Source organism: Sebastes umbrosus, chromosome 11, assembly GCF_015220745.1.
Source record: "Sebastes umbrosus isolate fSebUmb1 chromosome 11, fSebUmb1.pri, whole genome shotgun sequence".
NCBI classification, from domain to species: domain Eukaryota; kingdom Metazoa; phylum Chordata; class Actinopteri; order Perciformes; family Sebastidae; genus Sebastes; species Sebastes umbrosus.
In genome coordinates, this window is record NC_051279.1 from 30,860,806 (window position 1) to 30,888,620 (window position 27,815).

Consider the following 27,815-nt stretch of genomic DNA (forward strand, 5'->3'; position numbering starts at 1 on the left):
CCCTCTCAAATGATCTTTACAACTGGACTGAAGCGCCTGCATACAGTATGTGTGCATCAAAACAACTGTGTATGTTTGAGAGAGAAACCGAGGTAGATAAGGTGATGAAGTAAGGTTTATACAGTATGTGTCAACCAAAAAGGCAAAGTAATGCCTGTGTACTTGGACATTTTAAAGGAACAGTTCGAGAGTTAGGTGAGAAGATTGATACTCAAATTAGAGCCAGCAGGTGTTTATATTAGCTTTGCATAAAGACTGTAAGCAGGAAGAAACCGCTAGCCTGCCTCTGTCCTAAGTTTAAAAAAAAAAAATCTCCCAACCAGCACCTTTAAGCTCACTTATTAACACGTTATATCTCCTTTGTTTCTCTACTGGTTGCCTGGCAACCTCACAGTGATGACAAGGCTCCAGGAACTAACTGCACCCGACCATGAAAGAGTCCTGCACATAACTTCTCGTAAAACCATACTTGTTTTTGTTTATAGATTCAACACATGATAAATATTGGGTTAATTAGTAAAATATAGAGGTATTGGTATTTTTTAAATGTAGGCGATTATGCTATGCTAAGCTAATCACCTACTTGATTTGGTTTCATAGGCTCTTTACCCAGACGTGCTATCAAACTTCAAGAGTGAATAAATGTATTTCCCAAAATAAAATCAAACTATTCTTTAATAGAAAGTCCATACATGCAGGGTTTTTTTCTGAACTTTGTAGAGTGTTTGTTATGGTTTACCATTTTATTTTTATGACATTTACCTACCTGTTTGCATTTCTGACATTGTGTAAATTAGTTTTTTGCACCTTATTGAATCTTTTTGTTTATATTTAGTTTTATTTGTATTCTGTAGTTTCACTCTTTCCTACTTTCTACAGCAACTGCTGCACACAACAACAACCTCAGGATAAATACAGCTCTAACTTTACACAGAGAGTTCATCTTAACACTCTTTCTTGCATGTAGTTGATGGTGAGTTTACACAAGTCTTCCAGGTGTAAAAATCCTTCTATCTAAATTTAAGTATTGGAATGTCTTAAACCGAGTCACTGCAGGTGCTATTTTCACCGCACAGTGACAGGTGTTTGGCCTTTATCCTGAGACTGCCCCTTTTTGAATTTGGGAATGAGGGATTGAAAAGGCATGTTTGATCTCAAACAAAAGCTGTTTTGCCGACATTTCCTTTATTCAAAAGTGTTCAAATTGACCTTGAATTTAGTTCTGCTCCATGCCCTTATTTTGGAAATGCTGGCAGAGAGTAGAGCGTGCCGGTTACATTTTTTAACGGAAGGCCCTGAATCCGCCTCGCCACTGCAGACACCGACCGATTTACATAGACAGCTTGATAGAAAGCAGACAAATAAGGACACAATACTGTGACAGCTGACGGTGTGCGAGCTGCTTGACATACTCTTACAGTAATTGAAGTACCATCTGTTCCACTGGGGTTTGAATTAATAGAAATCTCTGTGTCCGCTGTGAAGGAGGACTCTGTTGAGGGAAGACAAGAACTTTTTGATAGCTGGAGTAATTTTATTCAGGTTGAATACTGTCCAGATTCTGGGAGCCGGAGCAAGTGGAAACATTTCTACTGTATTGCCAACGGTACTTAAATAGACTTTAGGGTTATTACATTCAAAGTGAGTAATAATGGAAACACCCCCTCTCACATGATATGATGAGTGTATTACCAGGTAGTGATGTATGAGAGCGTCGGCCTATTTCTCAGTCGGCCCTGTCCTTTCCTGACACTGACAGGGAACGAGTTTATTGCTGGTCGGTGGTATTCAGGGCGACTGGAGCCGGCCGGTGTGACAGTCGCCACCACACAGGCCAGGAATGTCACGGCAGGTCACCCCACACAGCTGACAACGGGGGGAATGTGCCCCACGTGCACACAAAAAACACACTGACATTTGACATGAAGTTTCTCTCACACACACACACACACACACACACACATACCCCGTCGGGGACTACAAACATGCCTCAAGGAATAACTTGTTACATTCTACTCTGTTAGCGGATCACTTAATCTCTTTCGGTCGGAGATACCAAAGACGGAGGAGTAAAGCTTGTTAGCAGCTCCAAATACCTTCCACAGGCGTATTCTCCTCGGCTTTGACAGAACACGCGGTTAGTTAGAAACTACCCTAAATGGTGTGGCCGGCTCCACGGTTTCACCAAAAAGGGTTGAAGAAGCTGGCGTTACATAAAAGGCACGATTTGTTTCATAGATAAAGCAGCTTGTGAGATGATAGGCTGCTGTGGAACTACTGTAAACAGCTCCTCTGGTGCGTTTGTGTGTCTCTGAGGGGTGTGTCAGCTCTCCCTGCGACAACGGGTCAAACGACAACCCCTGGAAAAAAAAAGCTGCCTGTTGTTTGTTATCTCAAAGTTCAAATCGGTGCTAATCCTGGCCTTCCTGTAGTGCTGTAGCTGCACTCTGACACAGTCCAACTCTGTTGTGTCGGGAAATAAAGCATTGGCCGGGCTCCAGTCGCTGCCCAGCGACCTTTCATCTGGTCAATGTTGTGTTTGAAAAGTGCATTTGCGTGGAATGAAACCAGTGTGTAATAGTTTAACTTTCTCACACACAAGTTATTACAGCTGTTAACACAGTTAAGGCCGTACGCACTTGATGTGTTGCAGAACCGTGGAAGCTTACATGAGGGGGGGGGGGGGGTGGAATGCCGTGACCTCCGGTATACATCGTTCATCTTTAGACTTTACATTAATTCCATGAATTCACAGCGTAAGGCCAGGAGAGATGGTATCACAGTACATTTACTCACTCCGTTGACGTGTATACTATACTTAATGTTGTGCCATGGGCAACGTTGCACCACTGAACTACTGCTGTAATGATTTCCAACTGTGCAGTATATCACATGTAGGCACATGCAGGTTTCTAATAACCCATAGAGTTTACTGAGTGTTTTACAGGCAGACATAAAAGCAATAAATACACCGAATATACACTAAGAACTTCTACTTCGACCAGACCAAATATTTAATTCTTAAAGGTAGGGACGGTAGTGTTGTTGAAATACATCTTTTGTTATATTTGTTGAAGTTCTCATTCCATCCCGACAGCGATCAATAAACCAAATGCTCTGACCAAAAAAACATCCAGTATCTGTGGCTTTTGCAGAACTATGTTAAGCCTGTTAAAAAATGTAATTCGGCCCGAATGTAATGATTGGACTCAGTTTTTCAGTTGGATAATTTTTTTTAAATCTAGCATACTCTTGCTGGTTTCTCGTCATTACTGACTCTAGCTTTAACAATGGTTAAAGTTTTTAATAAAAAGTGACAGTTGAAAGTGCCATAATTCTCTTCTAGTCATGAGTCTAGATGCAGTGGGGCAACCTCCGGGTCTGAAAAGTGAAGCCAATGCTGAAGTGCCTTAAAGTTGCATTCTTTCTACTATCCAGCAGAGGGCGACTCCTCTGGTTGCAAAAAGAAGTCAGATTGTATAGAAGTCTTTGAGAAAAGGAGCCTACTTCTCACTTGATTTATTACCTCAGTAAACATTGTAAACGTGAGTTTATGGTCTCAAACACTAGTTTCAAGTCTTCTTCAATACAGCATGATGTGCATTTAGTAAATTATGGTCCCATTTAGAGTCAAATAGACCCTAACCCAGGGGATGCTTTAGGGCGGGGCTACCTTGGGATTGACAGGTCGTTACCACGCCGTTGTCCGGTCTGGGAGTTTTCCGTTTTCGTCTTACAACTTTAACCCTTTCACAGTGTGTTTTTAGTTCATGAAAGTTAATTCTAACCTTTTTGGTCGCCTGAAAATGTCTTATTCAGCGTTCGGTTGTCCACCCTCTCGTGTTGCTTCTGGTTTAAAAAAAAAAAAAACTGGATGGCGACGGCAAAAAAAACTGCAGTCCACAAACCATTGGGTGACATCACGGTGACTACGTCCACTTCTTACATACAGTCTATGATCTAGAATCTAGACTAAGAAAGCCCTAACGTCTGCTGAATTGTGCTATAGCGAGATCTGAGATGTAGTCAGTGACCTAACTTTGTTGTGTGACTTACAGTAGCAGGCAGTTGACTGCAAGAGCCAGTGTTGGAATAGAGACACCTTGGTGTTAATTTTGGGAAAGATGAAATGTCTCTGGAAGAATCGATGTAAATCTGTGAGACATGTCGGAAGAGTCCCACCATCCATCCTGGGATCAGAGCATAGCAGCCAGTAGCCAGGGCGGCGCCTCCGGTAGAATCTCCCTGTCACGCATAACGGAGACAGAAAAAGATGATGAGGCACTCGGAGAGTGTGGGAGAGAAGGAAGACAGGAAGTAGGGAGACAGAGGGCTGAAATGAAACTGAGACAAGTAAGGGAATCTAAGCAGAAAAGTAAGAGGAGGAGTACCAATGAGCGTTGATCACTTAGCACTGATCAGGCATGTGGTTGGTTTCACACTCACCAGCAGTTTGATTAGATGAAGGGACATGTGTAAGGTGAGATGGGAGGCATGTTCTCACGCTGGGCCTCTTGGCTCCTGCTGGACACGGTTTATGTTTGGCTTAAAAAACTGTCTCTGCCAATGACATGATACCTAGACACACAAATCGTACTGTGTATGTATATACTACAGCTGAAATAAATCATTGACAGAAAATTACTATTATAAAAACTATTTTGATGATCAATTAATCATTTAAAGGGGACATATCATGCTCATTTTCAGGTTCATATTTGTATTTTGGGTTTCTACTAGAACATGTTTACATTCTTAATGTAATAAAAAAACACATTATTTTTCTCATACAGTCTGTCTGAATATACCTGTATTCACCCTCTGTCTGGAAAGCTTTGAAACATTTTAGCGCCTGTCTCTTTAAGACCCCCTCCTGAAAAAGCCTAGTCTGCTTTATATGGTGCACCTTAGCAAAGGTAGTTCTCAAGCCGTGGGTGGAGATGCTCAAGATGGGGGGGCGGTATATTCTAATGAGCCTGCATGTGACATAGGAAGGGGAGCCAAATCTGAATGGCTTGTTGAATCACATGTTTTCTGATATAGACAGCCCACAAAATACTGACTGGGTTGTCTTATTTCACAGTTTGAGGTGTTGGTAGGCACTCCAGATACCCCAACGTATGTACACAAGCACTGAACAAGTGAGTTTTGCGTGATATGTCCCCTTTAAGTATGATTTTAAGCAAAGAAATCACTGGTTGCAGCTTCTCAAATGGGAATATTTTTCTGGTTTTCTTAGTCCTCTATGGTAATAAACTGAATTGGAGCTGCAATTGACAACTAATTTAATTATAACCTCCTCCAAGACAGAAGGCCTAGGAAGGAGGTTATGTTTTCACCGGCTTTGGTTTGTTGGTTTGTCTGTTTGGAGGATTACTCCAAAAGTCCGCGATGGATTTGAATGAAATTTTCTGGAGGGGTGAGGTGTGGCACAATGAACAATCCATTCGATTTTGGTGGCGATCCGGCGACGTACATGAAACCTGCCTTGGCGGAGGTCTGCGCTCTCCGAGTGCACTTCTAGTCTGACAATTATTTTCTCTATTAATCGATTAATTGTTTAATCAATACAATGCTTAAAAGTAAGGAAAAACGGCCGTCAAAAACATTTTTACGCCCATCACAATCTTCTAGAGTCCAACATCTTTAAATTTGTTGTTGTGTCACCAACAGTCCAAAACCCAGAGATTCACTGCCATATATGACAAAGAAAAGCATCAAATCTTCACATATGAGAAGCTGGAGCCAGCAATGGTTTGGCATTTTTACTTGAAAAATGACTGAAACAATTAATTGATTATCAAAATAGTTGATGATTAATTGTGTTCCAATCAACTGTTCAATCAAACAACTAACTGGTGCAATTTGAATTTCTTTGATTTTTAATTATTTGTTGGACAAAACGAGACATTTGAAGACTTGTGCTATAGCGCGTTTTACTGACATTTTCAGTTAAACAGTTTCATAGTCAGTTAATACTGATAATAATCAATAGTTGCAGCTGGAGTATATACCCTTTGGTCACATATTATGACTTTGCCAATGTATCTGCTAATATTGCCTTTATTTAAAATATTTGATAAAAAGCTGTCAGTGTACTGACTTGACTATGACTTACCCAAAACTGCATGTGATTATCATAAAGTGGGCATGTCTGTAAAGGGGAGACTCGTGGGTACCCATAGAACCCATTTACATTCACATATCTGGAGGTCAGAGGTCAAGGGACCCCTTTGAAAATGGCCATGCCAGTTTTTCCTCACCAAAACTTTGCCTAAGTTTGGAGCGTTATTTAGCCTCCTTCGCGAAAAGCTAGTACGACATGGTTGGTACCGATGGATTCATTAGGTTTTCTATTTTCATATGATTCACTCTAGCTTTAAAACTGAGCCCGCTACAACCTCAGAAAGATCAAAAAGATCGAATGCGTCGATACATTAAAGAAATTAGTGGCATTAAAACTAATTTGTGTTAACACGTTATTATCACGTTAACTTTTACAGCCCTAATAAAAATATATTGATGTAGGAATATGTAATAAAACTGATAAAAAGTTCCCTTTATCTATCGTTTGACTCACTTTCACTTTTACCTTCGGTGTGATGGAACACTCTGCGGTATCTATGCCCGTGAGCCACCTCTTATTTGACTCTCTTCCCAGAAACAGTGTGAGTTTCAGTGCCTGCCTCTTAGCTAATCCTGTCATCTTCCCATGCTGTGCCTGTAACAGTAAACTAAACACCAGTGGCGTGCTCCACCAGTAAAATCTGACTGGTTTGAATGGTGATGAGAGCCCGCAGCAGCATTGCCACTCTTTTTTCCATCCAGCTGTTGGGTTTGTTTTACACACACGCTGCCAGCTCCATGTACTTTCCCTTAAGGCCCACGGGAGGCATCGCTTGGCAGAGACGGTGTTTCCAGCTTTATGTGAGCATCCAGCTTGCAGGTCCCTGTCTCTCCTCCCTGTAGAGGCACAGCGGGTTGAGTGAGCGTCTGATGAAAGGAAGCGTGGTCCATTTATTAAGTATGCATATTACTAAGTGTACTATCCATAATTGATGGATTTTCCTCTGTAAGTTTTTACTACTCTAACATCTACCGCTGCTCTTGGCGATTTGAATAAGACATTATGAAGCATTTATTTTTCAAACACTGTTCATGAACTTTTTTTCACTGTACGGCCTAGAAAGGATCATAATATTGAGTTTGCTGTCAGCTCCTCTCACTTCTCCTCATGCCGGTTGAGCTTATTTGGGCTTGACAGGGTAAGCACAGCCCCTAGTGGATCATTGTCCTCATAACAACAGACCTGACAATCAAAAAGGCAGAGGAATGGACTTTTAAGGAAAGCTCTGAGCTGATATCCAGGACATCCAGCTGAAGTAGATGACTATTATTTCATAGCAGGTACCTCTGAGATCATCTTTTCATCAAAGCGTGGATTAGCCACCTCTCCCTCAGTAGCTGAGTCTATATAAAGGTGGAATGACAGCATCTCTCCAGTGATGGTGTTGGTCCGGCTCCAGCCAACTGATTGTGAGTCAGAGCGTGGGTGGGGGGACCTTCGGGGGCCTCAGCTTACTCCTTGCTCACTGCAGAAAACTGTAAATCACACGCTCCCTTCTTCTCCCTTCTGCAAATAGGATGTGACTTGGAGCAGAAAACTTCCAGTGTCCGCCTCTCCGCTGTAATTTAGCCAGATCTCAAAACGGGAGCGACCTCACACAACTTGAAGGCCCCCATGGGACTTGGTCTCAGGTCTTTAAGGGTGGAGCATGGGCGGAAACTTAAAGGGGTCATTTGCTGCGTGACTCGTTTTCCCCTCCGTCTCAATTCCCAGAATGCCTCACCAGCTTTGCTTGTACTGTATCAGTGGAAAATCATTTCCCTGTCGAGGTTTTAACAGCTGCATCTTTGCCTGTCAACATTCATTTTCAGGTTGTATATACGTACAACACATGGAAGTGTTAAAAATGATCATTTAATAAACTATGAGATGGTTTTAAGTAAATTCAATGCAAGCTGAAACAACAATATTTAACAAAATAGTGCTTTCCCTTCACAGTACACCACCTCCCTGACTGACAGGCTGTGATCCGTTGTATTCAGTCCATTGGCTTAGTTCTTCTATCAGAGGCTAACACAGGGACGGTCTCTCTCGGTGCTGAGGCTGGTCTCCTGCTGACCGCCGCCCGGGGCTCTAAGCCGGTACATTGGGCCGGAGATTTGAGTGGCTGGGTGACCTCAGACAGAAGGAATGTTTTGTCTGGATGTCCACAGCGGGGCTACCGGTCTGATGTAGACAGAGCAGAGGGGCTGTGTGAGCCAGCAGGACTATGAAACACTCGTAGGTGAAGAGTATCAGAAAGAAGGGTTAGTGTAGTAGATCTGTGCAGAACAATAACAGCAGGGGTCTGAAACCTTTCTTCCTCTGAGATCTAATTCGACAAAATTAAAGTGGCCAAGAGCTACTCATAGCACCAAGTTGTACATCGCCAATAGCAGACATCATTTCTCTCTTACTTTTATGGTCCTTTAATAACATTTCAGCCACCGCAGTCATTGCCTTTATTACAATCTGCCCGTAGGCAAAGGGCTTTTTGTGTTTAGTTAGCAATAAACGAAGCCTCTGTTGCTGCATTGGCCTTCTTCATCAGTTTGGTAAAAAGAGACTGTTGTCTTTTAAGATGAAGATTTGATTTGAGTTTTACTGCTACACAGCACGAAATGACCGGTTTATGTGCTAGGGTTTGATTTGGTTTTTGATAATTATTAATGACTGACAATTAAAAGTGTCTGCCAGGCCTTTGCTCTGCAACCAAATCAAACCGAGTCATCGCCAATTTGATTTTCAATACTCTGCCACTGGAGCATCCCATGGTCTACATCACCTTTGGAGTTCTACATTTGTGGTTTCTTAACAAAATGCATTGCAAAGCCGTTTTTTTTAAAGAATTAGAGTCTTCTTGTGCACTGCCTTTGTTGGCACACAATGGCGCCTCAATGCAAGGCTTACCAGGGCTGAAGTCCCAGGCCCCGAGTACCAGGGGCCTCAGGAGCCACAAGCTTAAAAAAATTTAATATCAGGGGTTTCCCTCTCATTATACGGCTGGACGAGCCGACGAATGGCACCGCACGACACAGGGAGGGAGGTTATAGGCTATATAGGCTAACATTATTTACTTATTTCTGAATTGATTTACAGAAGCCAGGAGAATTTAATGTTCAGACGAAGGCTGTGGTATGTGTAAATAATAAAATAATTATTTAACTACATGTATTTTGTTTCTAAGCTATTTTGGGTGTTATCTTTAGTAATAATGATGATCCAAAAATATGTAAAATTGCGTAGTTTTTGGGTCAAAAACCCAAATTTATAGTGATTCTTTGCCAGTGATGTTTGCAGGGTTTTGATTGAAAAGACTAATCTTCTCATGTTGACGCTGTGCACACAGACCTACTGGCTTTGTCTTATCTTTCATATTCTGCTGTGGCATATTGTGAAGGAGGGAAAGAGCCTCCAAAAACGTCTGTAGCCTCCTGGCCTCAAGTAATATTAAGGCGCCTCTGTTGGCGCATTGCATTTCTTGGCACATTACCGCCACCGTTGATCAGTGGAATAGCGTGAAACCATTAACAGGACTATATATCATGTCACAAGTATACATGTATCCGTGCATGAGATACTAACTCAGATACCCACTCTTTTTTTTTTAACTTCTTTTTATTTCCTTTCAACAGGTACAGTCGTACAGCACAATCACATGTTTTGACATGACATTACAGGGTCATAAGTGTCCTTAGGAGGCAGTCCGTGAGCTTCGGCATCCCCACAATGTCCATACATTATTCCATCAAGTAGGAATGAGTAATATTTTTTGTCCAGAAAATACATAAATGCACAGGGAGGAAAAATAACACGTTTATTTATACTTATATTAGGAGAGAAGAGAAGATAATTATAGAAAAGGAATTGAAAAAGAATATATAAATAGATAAATAAATTAAAATTAAATTAAAATGAGAGATAAAGTTAGAAAATAGAAATAAAACAATAGAATAGGAATAATAATAAACAGAAATGAATACAAAAATAAATAGGGAAAAATAAAAAAATAAAAATAATAATAATAAATAAAAAAATAAAAAATAAAAAAAAGTAAAGTTTTAATAAATCACAACGAAAAAAAAAAAATCCCAACATAAATGAATAGAAGAATAAAAAATAAAAATCCCCAAGTTGTTACATATTCATTTAGTTCACATCAATTAAGAAAAATTAAGTTATTAGGGATCACTTAGTTAAAAATACATCTGTTTTTAGTTGTAACCTTGCAGTGATGTTTTCCATGTAGTAAACCTCTTTAAGATATCCACTCTTAATAACATCGCTCCATAGTTCTACTAGGGGTCAAAAATTCCACATGGTGCATTTTCAGTATATAGGACTTTGGTCACATTATAACTAATGGTTATATAGCTGCTTTTTTCCTATTAGTTTTCACTTTTTGGTAAATAAAACACATAATGTCAAGTAACTCCACACACACACACACACACACACACACACACACACACACACACACACACACACTATTAGCTCTGTTTGTCTGACACGTCTGAAAAAGGTAATAAAGTGAAGGACAGGCAGGATAGTAATCCAGCTGGCTCTGCTCTGCAGTGATACACTCATTACCAATGCAAGTGGGGTTGAGAGAAGATTCCCATAGCAGGCCTTAACAAATAAACCTCAGCTATTTACAGTCTGTCCGGCTGCTAATAAACTCTTGTGTAGATTGGCAGATTCCTTACAAGCTGCACAGAAGCGAATAACTGAGGCTCAGCCGGGGCCTATCATGACAAAAGGCCTGCCCCTCATAACTCTCATTCCTCACAAGACTCAGGTTATGAAACGCTGCTAGTGGCTGAAAGATTCATCCCTGTAACCTCGAGCAGATGGAGAGTTAGCGTTTGACATTGTAAGCTGTGTTTGTTGCAGTATGTAACCATATGAGCATCTGCAGGCCTATGGTTTGTTTTACATCTCTGTAAACCATTTGAAAAGGATGACGGAGGACAGCGCCGGCACATTCCAAATGTGAAACACGGGGTTAAAAGTGAAACAGGGATTGAAGAAAAACCTTATATACTGAAGCACATGTTGCCATGTTAGAGTGAGGTAGTTTAGTGTTAGCCAAACTACGTATTCCTTACCACAATGACAATATTTCTCAATATCTTCTTCAGTCTTTTTACTTATTATGTAATTAATCTGCAACAAATACATATGACCAAATTCTGCCACCAGACCTCCTTCTGGCTCTGCATCAGACACGGCTTACTCACAGCTTTTATATTGCATCCAGCAATTACTGGTAAGTCCCACTATTAGATTTCCAGTCTTCCCTCTAAGCGAGGAATTTACTCCTGCAATTAGAGGCATTATCTGTGATTGAATATCCAGCTGCAGGCGGTGTATTAATGCGGATGGTGTTGGCAAAATCTGCCACGGAACAGCAGAATCAGTTAATTACTAAACAAATAAACATGAGTCATGTCGGCAAATAAAACACACAAACACATATTGCTTGTTTCCTGATTCAATAAGAGAGTAATTGTCCCCCTTTCAGGTGACGTAATGCTCACTGAGATTTGTATTCTGACTAAAGGCACACGCAGTATCTACGTAAGCTTAGTGTCACATGGCGGTGTAGATGTTTCACACACTTGTGTTCCATGGTATGTTTTTTAATATTCTTGTAAATATGTGCAGTGTAAAATGGCACATTTTTTGATGCAGTTTTAGTGTTTTGACAAAAATCTCCTGGGTGAAGATATTGGAGGTTTACAGCCAACATCAATTTTTTGCTCATTTTTACCAATAGCAACACGAAAAAGACAGCTAAGTGAAAGTAAGGTCAGCGTTACATCCACATTTCTTGATAACATTACAGTAACTTTAGCTTAAATGAGCTAAATGTCAGCGTGCTGTCCTGCCTGTTTTCGTGGCAGCTGCTTTGTTGCCTTTCTTGTTTCATTTTCAGAGGGATGGTGGATGAATTTAGTCCCTAAATCTATTACTTCCTCCTTCCAAGAACCGGTAACGTTAGCTAACACTGCTGGTAGAGACGTACGTCAGATCCTGCTGACCAGGTAGATCAATCTCTGAAGAAGTAATAGTTATGGGTGGCTGTGTTACCAGTCAGGAGCATGCAATGGTGATTGTGCAGATGCATGCAGGTTGTTGGTTAAGACTGCACTGAAACAGTAATAAGTTATCATGTAGTTTTTATTCATTGATAAAAAAAAATTGTAAGAAATGTCGCTGTAGTTGTAGTTTTCATAGTTTACTTTTTACTTACTTTTAGTGTTTTTGTCGTCCATTAATATTTGTGGTCATAGTTTCCGTAGATGAAATGATCACTGTTTCTACATAATACACGATTTAGCCCTTTCTGCTTAAGTCTGGCCCGCATTAAAAGATTTTTCAAATCTTGACAGATGCTGAAGATGTGTGAGACCGCACACATGTTATGATAAATTGAACAGTTTTGTTCCTATAATGTGTGGCGTGCAACTATTTGGCCAAAACAGCCAAAACACCACACTAACAAATTCCATTAAAGTGTCCAGACTCTCAAACCGGAGATCTCACAAAATCTCTTGCGATCAAACGTGACTTTAGTGTAAACAAAAATGGCGGACGATGGGCAGGAAGAATTAGTGTTGCACTACTTTGTACTGAAAATTCATGAAGAAAAAAGAATAAATATGCATATGTAAGTCATGGCGACACATTAAATAAACATTCTATTTGCAGCCAAAAATCTACAAGTTGGTCCTCCACTACTGAAGTCCATCTTACTACTTTATGCTTCACGTTTTGCATTAGCTCATGCATTAGCCGCGGCCGCCGTGACTGCAGTTGTTGTCCTTCCTTATTCAGTCAATTGGGCCCAAAATCTGCTTGATTCTTGTGTAGTGTGTGCCCAGCATTACCTGAGAAAACAACTAACCCACTTCACAATGATCAGTCTATGTATGAAGTACTTGTACTGTGTATTGTTAATAACTAAGTACACATTGGTTGCATTGTCTGGCCGTCCTTAATTAACATGTCACATTGACAAGAGTCGGGCACGGAGAGAGAGAGAGAGAGAGAGAGAGAGAGAGAGAGAGAGAGATGGCTCTGGTCCAGAGTGCTGCTGATGTCAGCCAAAGCTAACAGACACAAAACACACAGCTGGATCCATCTGGAGGTCTGCATTCTTGTGTGTGTGTCATTCTATTGTATAAGTATTGTCTGTTGTGTAACAAATTCTCAAGAAGTACTCGGAGATGGCTGCCACAAGCTGTACGCTACTCACACTACACACACATGAAGGAGTTCTCCTTGACTGTGCAGAACAGCTAGACTTCAATTTTCCAAGCTGCCAAAAATGTGTCAGTGATTTCCTCCAGACGTCCTTTATTAAGTACAACGGGCCACGTAAGAGCTGAATCAAATAATTGCTCTGCAACAAGGCCGCCTGCTGTCCGAGCCGAGGCGGAAACTAACTGATTATTACGGGATGGATTGATTTGCCATCATTTGTTATGTTAGATTGTGATGTGGTATATTTCCTGTGGCTTTGACCGCGGCCTGCGCTACCGGGTACGAGCACGGCCTCCTTGATCAGCGGTTGATGTTAATGCTTAGCCAGCCTCTCGGTTCAATGGGAGTAATTTATTGACGAAGGATAGTTTGGGATTTGTTCACACTAGGCACAGATTGTTTGTTGACAGAGCCAAGTCGGTCTCTCATTGGAGTTTCATTCTCACATCAAAAGCTTTTCAGCAGATTTTTAGGAAATAATTAATGCTTTCAGTGCATCACATTAGGGGCCGCGGTAGATTGGTGATTTGGCCGACAAGCCACAGATAAAAAGTATTCTCATTGGGAGATGTTTAGTCATCTGATGTAGTTCTACATTTTCTCATTGAGCACAATAAATTGGTAGACTGCTCCAAGAAATTGTTGTGAATGTATTCCCTATGACTGCGCACAAGGAGCCTGAGGGGAACCTAAAGCTGAGGAAGCACTGCATTCTTTAATACATATTTAGCATACCTGCAGATATGAAAAATGTACAGCCAGTTATCGTTCCCCTTCCTTTGGTCCAGGACTGTATCACAATGGGCAAACAACTGCAGTGTTTATATGGGTATGGTACTTCATTGAACGAGCATGTCTGAAATGCTTGTGGAGTTTACCTTGATATTGAAACTGCTGCACCTGTTGAAGCTTGTTTCCACATTTTTTTTGTTTTGCCTTTTCCCATTTTTCTACAAATCCAGTGGCTGCAGTAGTTAGTAGAAAACTGGGTGCATGTGCACTTTTGTATACAATGAAAAGTTGGAATCAGTTAAAGGGTAACTTCGGTATTTTTCAATGTTTTAATTCTCTGTCGGGTCCTTTCCGTACAGCCCAGTCGCATGAAAAGGCACATGAATGAAAACGACAACCCGCAAGGCAAAAGAGTGCAATAAGAATGCCGTTCTTGCTTTTGGCGTGTCATTTGTATGCCATGTAGCCTGTACTGACTACAGTTCAGATGCATCCACGTAAATCAGCTACGCTCAGAGCTAGAGACGTAGAATACATTTTGAGAAAGACCGCTTGTGGCGGGCAGGATGGAAGGTGGATGGATCCAACAAACACAGGACATTCAACCAGGAGACCGGTGTTTTGTTTGCAAGTGACGTTAGTGACGTGTTTTCCGTACTTATGTTACGTTGTTTTCGTACTTAGTTGACATACTTATTTTAAGCCCAACCATGACGTTTTTCCTAAACCTAACTAAGTGGTTTTGTTGCCCCCTGCTGGTACTGCACCGTCATACACGCGTGTAGTATTCACACCTCTGCAAGGCAAAACGTGACACTGACATGCTGTCCTCTGGTGGACAGGTAGGTCTATTACACACTTTGTGTGCCTGTCGGTGGCAAAAACAAGCACTCTTAGTGATGTAAATTGACAGTCAGCACGCTCAGCAGCTGTCGTCTACAGCGAACTTCCTCAATACTGGACAGTTTCAAAAAGTGTTGTCCCCATTAGTCACTTCGACACAGAAACATGAGATAATAGGGTCCAGGTTGGAAAATACTGAAGTTACCCTTTCCTAATGTAGCTTTAAAAATGTCTGTTGTTGTAATTGTTTTTTTACTGCTAAATATTGACGCATAAAATTCGTTTTAGCATTATAGATGTTCAAACATCTACAGTAATACCATAACAATATTTCATTACATTATATTTTATTTAATTAGCTTTTTAACACAATCTCACCATGGTGTTACCTAAGACTGTAAGCTTTTACTTTGTAACATTTTTCTCTGTTGAATATCTGTCTTATCGTTCGACTGCTAAGATATGTTCAGTTACAGAAAAGGCCTTGTTGTTTACATTGATGCGGTAAGATGCTCATAACTGGTAAATGTGTAATTAGCACTAAGCTAGTTTGGTTAGGGATTAGACAGAGAGTGGTTATATCTCACCATATGTTTGTGGTCGGCCTGTGTTAGCAGCCGGCTCATCCTGGGAATTACTGCAGGGATCTGGGTGTGGCACTGGGATTCTGTTTCTCTGCATGAACACACACACGCACACGCACACGCACACGCACACGCACGCACACACACACACACACACTACATTCAATTCAATTCAAACTTTATTTCAGACACACAGGAGGGTCCATAGCAATTCAAGAAAACAAAAAGAAACAAAAACCATACAAGATAAGACCACAGCAGTTCATCATTCAATTCATACATTATCTTTTTCTGTCTTTTGCTCAACAAATTATCAGAACTTCCACCCTCTGCTCTCTATCTACCTGTATCCTCTCCAGACTCCCTCCTAATGTCATCCTCCCAGAGAGAGTGGAGTGATTTATAGGTGATCTACTCTACATCCTGATTGGCTGGTTTGTGTCAAAGCAGGTGGCTGTTTGCCTTAGTGTCCGGCTGTGTTTGTGTCGCAGCGACTGACTGAAAAGCTAGTCTTAGGTGAAAAGAGGAGGTGGTAGGAAGGAGAGGAGGGGACGAGGGAGGAGCTTTGCACTGTGCTGATGCATGCACACACACACCCACACAAAATGTTTGTGTGTGTGCACATGGTATATCGCAGGAACCAAAACAGAGCAGAGTCCCGGTCAGCAGAGGAGGAAAGTGGCCAAAGAGGGACAGAAAAGACTTTGCAGTGCCAACACTTGAGACAGGAATCTACTTAGACGAGGCATCCATTCTCTCATCGCTTCAGCTAAACAGGAGGGAGGCAAAACTATTGAAACATTCACTATCATCATTCTTCTCAAGGAGGTCAGAAGGTGACTATGGACATCCCCTGGTCTATCCAAAATGAGATCGCTTCTCTCAAAGGTATTTCCATATTCTGATTTTAATTCTCAGAATCAAACATTTGGGTACTTGACTGTGCATAATGTGGGATCAGCATGAAATTAACAGGCCGGACCGCAGAGAGTGAGAGGGACATTTTATTGTGTCTCAATAGGAAAGCAGAATGGGAGGGGTGTCCGACGCAGGCATTGTTCGAAAAGCAGCGGAAGCTCAGAATGTCCCCCAGCTCAGACACTTTTAAACTGAATTTAGGTGGATAGCGGCTGAGGATACAACGAGCTCCTGTTAGACTCAGAGTGGCGTGTTTAATATCCGTCTATACTACCTTTGTGCTGTTGACACAGAAAAGTGTGTCACTGCATCCCAGAAGTGTAAACAGACAGATACTGGAGGATTATAGCATGCTGGCATTTGAGTGACGTAGACTCGGACCTCACATTTGCCATGCAAAACCCACCATGCAAATGTAAACATCATCATCTTGCCTCACCTAAAATGAGTAGTGGAATTGTGCGTAATGAGCGGGCAGCTCTGCTATTACTCACCTGTACTGTATGTGTGTAAAAAGGAAGGAGAGATGTAGTTTTCATGTGACCCGTCAGGTTTTACCGCTCAGAGTAAGGTATGCACAGGTGTTACTCCACTTTCTGTTCTCTCACAGGGGAATGCTAAGAATTAGTTCATTACTGTGAATGGCCTTGTGCTTACACTGATGCTAATGATGAGGAAGATGAGGACCAACAAGATAAGATAGAGTTGATAATGATAATGAAGGCAACAGTGTCATACTGTAGGTGTAACCTGTATGAGCTGATAGGCGTATTATTAAGCAACATACCTCGATTACACAAGCAGGCACATGGGCAACAGGCTTAGCATTAACAGTTCCCAACCCAGCCCAAGTTCCGTGTGAAGGCATGGAAACACTTCCCAAAACCCTTAGCATCTAAGGCAGAAGAATAGCACCTCAGGAGAGCCAATTTAAACAGAGCTGTTGCCTTTATGGGCAGCCGGTTGTACAATAGGAGCCGTAGTTGGCAAAAGGCAAACGACAAAAGATGCACAAAAATGTGTAGTGTTCAAAAGATGCAACAATCCATCAATAGGATTATGATTTAAGCCCCCAAATTAGTGTAATAAAAGTCAAAACTAGACTTCCAAATTAAGTCCCAAATAGATCCAAAGCAATGTGATATCATGAAGCCACTCCCCAGCTCTAAGGGCTGAAATAACGGTGGAGGACGGAGGTGGTCATATTGATTTCCTGTTGATAAATGAATGCTGACTCAACACACCAGCCATCACCCACACACTTGTTTTTTTTTTTCCCCAGGAAGTGTGCTAAAATATCATTTTGAATATTGAATCACAGAATGAATGAATTAATTACCACTAGAAGAAGCCAGACAGTATTTATAATGAAAACATCAGAGGTTGATTGCATTAAACAAGCTCCTCAGGTCTCATCAGTCACTGTCCCTGAATAAATCTTTATGTAATTACAGTTGTGTCACCGTCTGACACGTCGGTTCTCTCTGTAGACGGTGTGTGTGAGTCTTCACACAGTCGCGCTAATAGGAAACCTTTTATTAGATCTCACCTAGGTGCAAAAGTTTGACAAGGGCCTCAGGGGACATATATAGAAAAAGCACCTCAGCAGCTGATGCTCATACATCAGAAAGCAGGCCTCTTCATGTACAGTATCATTAGATAATGCACAGAGGCGAGTGCATGATTCCGGGAAGCTGTCAGATGTACAGTGTGTGTAATTAATGTGATCTCTGCGGTAGTCTCTCTCTCTCTCTGTGTGTCTCGTCCTCGGATCGATTTCAGTCTCAGTTGCACTTCCCGTATAAAATCCCTGTGGGCTTTCTCTGTTTTACCTCATGACAGATATCCACAGACAGCTACTGTGTGCATTAGGATGGGAGCTGTGGCTTCCTGCTGTCAGCCAGCCTGCACCCACTCTATGGCAGATGTAGTTTAACAGCTGGCTATAGAGGGGAGAACACAATGCAGCCTTTCTGTATTCATCTCTGCTCTGTCTGTTGTGTGTGTGGGCGTGGGGTTGATGCATTACTTGTTTCTAAATGGGTCTGATCTTGCACGCCTATGTGATAAATTGAATCCCGTAATACATGTGAATATGTAAACTCTAAAGCAGTGGTTCTCAACCTTTCTCGTGTCAAGGACCCCAAAATTGATATTAGGTCACGGACCCCAATTTGATAAGATTTTGCTTCAGGTCTTATTCACATTGGACTTCTATAGTGAATTAAATAGTGAAAATAAATGATTCCCCATTTTTCTGTGTACACCCTGGAACTCCTTCCTTCCCTCACTACATTTTACCTGGATGTGTCAGATGGACAAGTTACGTGGTTTTGAACAAACTCCTGAGATCTCTATTCTATTACTGTGGCCAGAACTGTAAAGATTTTGTAAGTGGGACTCTTTCATTGGTTCACAAATGGTGGCAGTCACTGCTCGCTGCTCTATTTATGTTTTAACAGGGATTCATAGTTCTGCAAAAGCGTAACACCCACCCTCCGATTCCTCCCCAGGTTAACGCTGTTAGCTCTCGGTTGCCGTTGTTTGCACTGTTATCACCGTTAGCTGCTAGCTGCCGGCTCAGCCGTCGCCATGCTGAGAGCCGTGGGGAGATGATCCCTCAATCATAGATATGCTCTGAATTTTGAATTTAACACCTTTATGGAAGTTGAGGAAAGCCTCAGTAATCTTCCCTTTTTCAGTAACACACGCATGTAGATGAGCCATTTCCACCGCCAAACCTACGCCGCAGGTATCCACGCCGGCACTGCCAAAACCCCCGCCCCCCCGCCCCCGCCCCATTGCTTTAAGAATAAATCCACCTTAACAAATCACTGATGCTGCTGCTGGAGGTTTGCAATGGAACACCTTCTGTTTTGCAGAGTTCAGACACCAGGCATTAAATAAGCAAATGTAAAAACTTTAAAGAAATCAGTATAATAATGATAATATGATATAAAAAAAAAGATATTAAAACTTTATTTATACAGCACATAATTCATACAAAAAGACATTTATTTAAATGATCATTTTACAGATTATTTCTTTCTTTTAATAAACAGAGAACCATAATAATACTATACTCAATGGGTGACAAACAGCGACATATAGTTCAATGATGAATAATAGGCGTCATTAGCGAGCCGAAGGAAGGTCACGGTTAAAAACCTTTAAAAACACAATGTATTTCCTGGCCATTAGTCCAATGAGAAGTGTGACACAGTGAAGTGAGGAACAGGGTGAGGCCCTGTCATGCGTGCACCTTCTTCTCCACTATTGTCTGAAGGAAATCACTTTTATTATGCAGGAAATGTTCTCAGGATTGTGATGTGTTTGTGTTGTATTCCAGCATGTTTGGAAAGAAAATTGGATGTTTAGTCCGACTTCTATTTGAATATTTGTGTACCGACCTGCTAAAAACACTGCAGTGTAAGCTCATGATATTTATTCTGAGATGAAATAATGATTTACTATGCTTCTCCTGCCTCAAGGGATCCCCTTGCTTTATCCATTGTTAAAGATAATATCATCTTCACAGTATCTGCGTAAAGCCTGCTCTCTGAGTCCCTATGCTCAGTCACATACACTGCAAACACACACACACATATATGCACATTCAGCACACATCGTACCGTACACACACTAATCAGAGTCAGAGGGAATTCCCTGACCTGTGTGTAGGTATTCAGGGAGATCCCGTCTCCTTTCCCCTGTTTCTGTGCCAAAGAATTTCAGCCACTGACCTGCCTGACAGACTGTTTCCCCATTTCCCACTTGTCGAACACGCTGACGTACACTTTGTTTCCTTCTGTTATACTTTACTGCACCTCTGTTTCCTGACCAGAACAATCTGTGGTAAAGGTGGCATTCTGTACCGTATGTCATATCTGGTGTGTAGTAAAGGTAAACGGTAGCCCCGGGACTTAGGACTGAGAAGCAGGGAAAGTAGGCTCCCATAGTGTCATAGTGTGATGAGTAAGTGTCAAACAGTTGCACTGGGAAGTTTTCCAGCCTTCCTCTGGTTGTTTACCTCAAAGACTTGTCTCCAAATCCTGAAATTGCTCCTGATGTTGATTTCCTGCCCCCCTTTAAACCACACAATAAAAGATCTATGAAATTAAGGGAACGCAGCATAAAAGTTGTCATCAATAGTCTTTTAGGATGTGATTCCCCCATAATCACATGTGGTTGTGTCAGCATTTTACTGGTCTCTCTGAAGAGCCGCTCTGCGCTGCCGTCATGGTGCATTCATGTGAGCGATGAGCAGTGCCAGTAACAAACTTGGCGCTCACATTATCACCAGTTTGCTGATTACAGAGAACACTGTTTGCATTCAGGACAGTTTGAGGCCGGTGTTTGCTGTCAGACATGAGGAGGCGCCCCGGCATGGGACAATGACGGATGCGTACTCATTTGACAACAGAGTGAGAGGCAGTCTCTGTGTGTGTTTACCTTGCACCATGGCATTTTATAGCGGCGTGACCGGTGTGTGTGTATGTGTGTGTGAGCGATATGGGCAGTTTGTGTCAATGCACCTGCCTGTGTGTGAGTGTGTATGCATGTTTGTCATGTGAGTGTCGAGAAGTATGCCCTCAGATTTTCTAACCCTGCAGTGTTATTTTCCATCTAGTCATCACTGGGCCCCGGTCCTGATTCCTGCCTCATGAGACACACAAAGTAACACCTTTTGGTTGAGATAGAAGGACCAGATTTGAAAAGCAGTGAAGTGCAAAGAGGCCGAACATTTACATTTCTGATCTGCAAAGCCAGGAATTTCAATGTGAAAACAACACACCTTTTTAATTTTAGTAGATTTTTTAGTAGACATTGTTTTGATAAACAGTGTTGCTTTAAAAATCTTTTTAATTCTGCTTGACTTTCCTAAATTCCCTCTGCTTAAACAGCCTGGGTTAAAACTTTTTAACAAAATAAGTATTTCTGTGCTTAACAAGACATACGTAGCTAAGGAATGGGCTGTTTAGCCTACTAATAAAATTATGATCTTCTAATAATAAAACAATGTAAAAACTCATAAACTTGGTGTTAGCTGGTTACTTAAATAAAAACACAATGATATTGCTTTTAATAGTCCCTAACAGCATCAATAGTGTGAGTGGTAACGTTGATGAACAACAATAAACTCTCTTATTGGAAGACATTTTTTTATTTATTTTTTTAAATACTTTTTCACATTTATAAATGATCAAAGGGACGGTTTGAGGTTGTTAAAAAGCTGGATTCGGACTAGGGGTGTAGTGATCCTACTTTTTCAGTCCCGATAGTGATACCTGGGTTTTGGGTATCGGCCGATATCGAGTACCGATCCGATACCAGTGTTTAATTAATGAGCTGTATGCCTCACTGTGTGGAAGTGACTGGGATCATTCTGTTATGTGTAAGGCAACATCAGGCTTGACTAAAACATTGTTTTACTAACTTTGTAAAACAAAATGTAACAAATAAATACATAGCATAGATATACATTTACTGAATTGTATTTAAATAATAAATCGTGCAGCAGCAACTTAACAGGAATTAAAATTTCCGCATGTAATGTATATATTATATAAACATAGAATTGAATTGAATAGATCGTCCACATTGTCACCAATACCCGAGCCAGCTATTTGAGTCAGTATCTGCCTGATATCCAATCCGGTATCAGTGCATCCCTAATTCGTACCACCGGCCACCAACTGAATAGGCCTGGGCTAGGACTTGAATGGCAATCCATCCAATAGCTGTGGAGACATTTAACTCAAAACTACAAATGTCAACCTCGTGGTGGCGCTGGAGGAGAAGTCAAGTCATCACCATAGTCAGTTTTCAGTCTGGACCAAAGTGGTGGACTGAATTCAGGCCACATTTTTTTTTAATTTTCCTTCAGTCTTTTTCTCTTTCACCTTTTGCCATTACTAGAATTTCAGGGACACTTGTGTTTCTCAAGTAGTTATTCAGTTAGATGTGGTAGAAAAGGCTGCGCTCTTTGAGGGAGCTCTCAACAAATCTGAGCAGCAACAATGAGTGTGCTGGAAGAACTAATCTAAATGGCCATGCTTTACTCCTGTATGGATATGATTCAGACATTACTAGTCAGCTGGTCGCCAAGCAGCTGGTGAAGCATGAATGATGCAGCCCATTCTAATTAATTAATGCATGTGTTTATTGTTCTGCCTGGATTTACACTATGCTCTATATCATTAACTGTAATTTAGCTTTATATGCGTTGGCAGAACAGTGACCTCTTCCTGTTTTGTGCTGTACAGCAATTGACCAAATCTGAGCCGATAGCACGGAGCTGCAGGGTAGAGGACAGTAAATGCAATCAGCTTATGTAAATTTACATAATTGCATGAATAAATGCAGCGATAATGATGGTGCTGGGAAGTACTAGGCTAGATGGTTTTACAGCCAGTAGTCTCTAGTACTCTGTGAATGACATCATTTCCAGATACTGTTGCAGAAATCTGCAGTTTGTTTTTACTCTCTTTACTAGCAATTGTTTGTTGTAAGTGCTGCTATATTGGATCCATGTCAGAGAAACAGAGAGTACAAAGAAAGGAAGGAAAAGTTGCAAGAGGCTTTTGAAAACTCAGGAAGTTGTAGCTGCTTTAATGGAGACTGTCGATATGACTTAAAACGTGTTACTTACCCTGTCACCAATGTGCTGCTGTGCAGCCGTACTCCTTTGCAGTGGTGGAAGAAGTACTCCGTGGTAAAAGTACAAAAGTATTATCATCAAAATATACTTAAAGTACCAAATATCAAAATACTCATTATGCAGAATGGCCCATTTCAGAGTAATTTCTATGATAATAATTATTGATCCATTAATGTTTGTATCACTTTAATGTTGCAGCTGTTAAAAGTGGAGCTAATTTGTTTTTATATACTAATACTGTGGTGTAGTTTATTCTTTAATAATACATCAAACTATATCTGTTTATCATATTTTGTATGAATAATGTGAATCTGCAAATTAACTGAAGCTTTGAAATAAATGTAGTGGAGGTTATAAAGTACAATATTCCCCTCTGAACTTCAGAGGAGTAGAAGTATAAAGTAGCATAAAATGGAAATACTCCAGTGAAGTACAAACACATTTAAATTGTACTAAAGTACAGTAGAGTAAATGCACTTAGTTCCTTTCCACTGCTGCTTATCTGTGTTGAAATGGATATGTTTGCTTTTTTAGTATTACAGTAGCCTGGATAAACTCAAAGTAATCCAACTTGGCAGCAGTTCTAAAGAAAGACATGATGATACTCTGGCCACAAACATTTAGTCTTTGATCAGAGACAGCCAGCTGCCAGAAATGCCAAAAAAGGCAACAAACTGTTTGACAAAAGCTGCGTGTCAGAGGAATGGAATGATGAGACTCAGGTTAATTAAAGCTCGGATGAAAATAAGGCAAGAATTTAGGAGGAGAGTTTGTGATTTGACTCTGAACTTAAAGGAATGATCGGCAGCAGGCCCCATGAACTTCAAGTGTGAAGATAAGTCATTATTATTATACAGGTTGGTTGTGTGCTTTTCTCTCAATCTGTATCCATAGCCAGTGTTTGATTTTCTCACGGTTGGCTGGTAGAAGAGACTAAACAGCAGCTTATTAAACTAGCAGTTAGTTCAGACAGGAAATGACTCACTCACCAATCTCTGTTTATTTAGCCTAATTTATTTATTTATCAAAAACGATGCATGATCATCAGACAACTCAAAGTCTGATAGGCTGCATTTCTGACCACAAGCAAATGACTCATACGTTTAGACTGCACACGCTCCCTACAACTTAAGTCACTGGTTATCTAAACTAAAAATGCAAAGTTGAATGTCCTTGTGAATAATGGTCTTCTTCAGTTGATGACAAACTTCCTAAGATCAAGAACACAGAGACGAAATTTGTGATAAGAACCAGCTAAAAACAAACTATGATGTGGATAGGTTGCATTGACTCATAGCATTCACATACCAGCACTCATCTATTTTCTTGTTACATTTTCCTTGTATTAACTGATTGGCAACTGTCCTACTGACAAGAGACAACAATGTAATTGGCCACTTTCTATGCAAATTCTAAGGATTTGTCTCCTGGCCTGCAGCACCCTGAAGGACTTCAAAAGGCTAAATATAAAGTAAAGACCATTCCTCCCTTTATGCTGCAATGTTTCATCAGGACATCAATTCATCATCAGAGTGTGATGTAGTTAAAGGTGTTCAAATAATAGTGTAAAAGTATCCAGTAGTGAATATACTATTAATATGCAGGGCACATTTAAACTATTTTAGTGTGCTTTGGCTCTTGAGTGGAGAGCAATTGTTCCAAAGAAGAAGATTTGGCTTACATGCTAGCAAACTGTCTCATCCAACAGACTCAGAGCAACATTAGCATTCATTTGAAGTTGTGTTTCTGGCCACCTGGTGAATGTAAGTCCAATGTTCACTCTTCTTTTAGCTCTGTTTTTGGTCTCCACCACCTCCAGACGGAAATATTTGGGTCTTTAGCTGCTAAATGCTCCGCTACGATCACCAATAGTAAAGTTTTGGGACGGAAAACCAAAACAATGTGCTGAAAGATGCTATAAAGCTCTGTAGAGCTGACTGGAACTGCAGAGTCGGGAGATAAATCACTATGGGTCCGTCATGCGAAAGACCACTTTCACATGCAAGCAGACACGTGATCCATTGCTATTATTGAAATATTTATTGTAGCCGCTTTCTAACAAAAAAACTTGTACATTAAGAGCTTATATCACAAAGTGGAGTTTCTAATTACTTCTGACATCATAGATTTATCCTATTTGCACAAAATTAAACGGGTATAGTAACTTGGGAGAAACTCCATTGGTACACAGAGAGTGATCATTTGAAGTTGGGGGCTTAATTCAAAAATGTTCCAACAATCAACAATGATTGAACGTCTTCAACATCTCCAACCACACCAAGATATTTACAGGTCTTCAGTGAGAATGCAACATTCCTTATTAGGCATGGGAGTAAAGTCTGATTATTATCAAACTGTGTGGTCTGTTAGAAGAAAGGGCAGGACAATGGATTGTGGGACTGTTGACTTGTGAAATAGTTCTTCCCCCGTATTGTTCCTGGTAGTCTACCACATGGGAATTACATTAAATTCCTCTGTTGTTTATCATGTGTCAGGGTTTCTCTAGCATGTAACAGCTGTGGTACAACAGCACCGTGTCCTGGATCTCCCCTACCAAGCCGTATACAGTACATGTACATTCTGATATATTTTTAATGTATGCAAAACTTCCACATTGTTATTCTCACATCTGTAACCTGGCACATCAGCACTACTTGTGCATGTATCTGGTTTCACGCCCTTCTCCACAGTCCCTTAAGCAATTTGTGCACAATTCAGGACATTCCTGTGACATGGTTATCCCCGCATCCCTGCTAGGAAATGCATCATGGGTAGTTTCCCCCTTCCCTCTTCTGTTGTTGAGCTATATTTGGTGATAGTGAGACCCAGGGGAAAGACCTCACTGTATAGTCAGGCAGCTCCACAGCTGTGATTTGACTTAGTGTCTCCCTCATGGCCAACATGACCAGACAGAAACTAAGAGAAGCATTGACACACATTGACTGTATTTGCTCAAGACGTGAAAACTGTGTGAGCTTGTAGCTCTGGGTCCTGAGTGGGTGATGCCACTAGAGTCACAAAAGCAAGTGGGTGGTTTGGAAACATCAGTGAGCCAAGTGCTAGTTAAGGAAGCAGTATAGTTTTATTGGTATCAGAAAGTTATTCCTTAAACCTGTAATAACTGATACGTTTGGCCACTGGGGGGCAGCACAACAAGCTGTAAACACAACACTGACATATTATTAGCATAAAGTTGCCTATTTATACATCCAGTAGAGACACAGCAACAAGGGTATCCATGTGGAGTCTTGTTACTTGGGATCTGACAGCAATTTTCTTTCTCCTTTTCTGTTTCGAAAATGGTGAAAGTGAGCCAAAACAATGAGCTAAAAGGTGCTTAAATACTCCGTAGAGCTCAGGAGAACTACAGAGTGGGGCAATGATTCACCTTTCATATAACACGTAACCATTCGATACATCATTAATATAAAAATAATAAGTGCAGCTTTAAATATATAATATCAACTATGCTAAATGCTGAATATTGCTGTAATATAATGGCTAATTGCATGTACATCAGTATGCATTACTGGCCAATCTTCTATGGATGAAATAAGTATCTAACTTTCTGTGCATTTCTAAAAAAAACTTTTGTTTGATGATTAAAGGAAGCAGGTTTCTGTCTAGTGACATGAAAACTTGTTTCCACTTGAGACAATGGTATTACAATCAGGAAGCTTTCTATCAGCTGCAGTAAATAATGTAACAGCACAGCTGTTTGAAAATGATATTACAAAATAAATTGCACTTGTTTTCTAGATTAAAGTTGAAGTTGTCCTTGAGATAACACAGAGACCTAAACAGTGTTAGAATAAATAAGAAAAGGTATCAAAGTTTATTAGCTGTCTGCATCTATGCCAACATTACATATATTGCACAGGTGAGAACTAGACCTGTATGGTAGAACAGTTAAATGGAATATTAGTAAAGCTTTATTTATATAGCACTTTTAAAAATTAAAACTGTTTAAAGTTGAAATGTTTTAAGCACAAAAATGTCAGACAGACAGGAGAGTCACAAGGCACAAGAACAACACAATACAATTTAATCAAGAATAATGTAGGACAAATAGCAAAAAATAGAAAAGAAAAGTTTAAAAAACTGCTTAAAAAATCAAAGGGATATACATGATTGGATGGTTTAATAGGAAGAGGTATGCTAGTTTAAAAACTATACTTCAGGTTTAGGAGCGATGCACAGTCTGCCCTCATTTTAAGTAGGGCACAGAGGGCATCAGACACTGGTTAGTGGACCTGAGGGACTTTAACTTGCTGAATGGATACAACAATTAGGAAATGCACTCAGGGACTTCACCATACACTGTAGTGTTATACACTCTATGTGCTATTTTTGCTGTGCAGCTGATAGGCCTGGTAATATCCACGCATACACCATACAGATACAATGAAATAATAAAAAGCAAACATCTGTATGTACTTGACTGGCTGTTAAAGGAAATGCATTAGAGATAATGGGTTTTTATTGTACGCTGTAGGAGTGCTGCACTGTTGATTTTTTTCAAGGAACAGGACTCAACTCTTAACGAATGAACTTTTGGCTTTCAGAGGAGGATTAGTGGGCTGATCAGACTCAGAGAACTCTTACAGAACAAAGAAAAGCTTAACCATTTTATAGGACTAAACGTTCATGTCCAATTAACGTAGAACTACTGTTTAAGTACCTACTAAGGAACATTATCAGC

The 27,815-nt window shown here is 40.6% G+C and overlaps 1 protein-coding gene across 12 annotated transcripts in view; it reads left to right on the forward strand.

Moving 5' to 3' along the window:
• plecb (plectin b) overlaps positions 1-27,815 on the forward strand; it is a 146,846-nt gene that overhangs the window by 27,522 nt on the left and 91,509 nt on the right. For 2 of the 12 annotated variants that reach the window (XM_037784474.1, XM_037784477.1), the window contains exon 1: positions 16,208-16,422. The exons of the other annotated variants lie outside the window; for them this stretch is intronic. In XM_037784474.1, coding sequence (XP_037640402.1) covers positions 16,377-16,422 — 46 coding nt within the window. In that variant the 5' untranslated portion in view covers positions 16,208-16,376. Of the gene's footprint in view, positions 1-16,207; positions 16,423-27,815 lie in introns of those variants that run through there. 12 annotated transcript variants of the gene reach the window in all.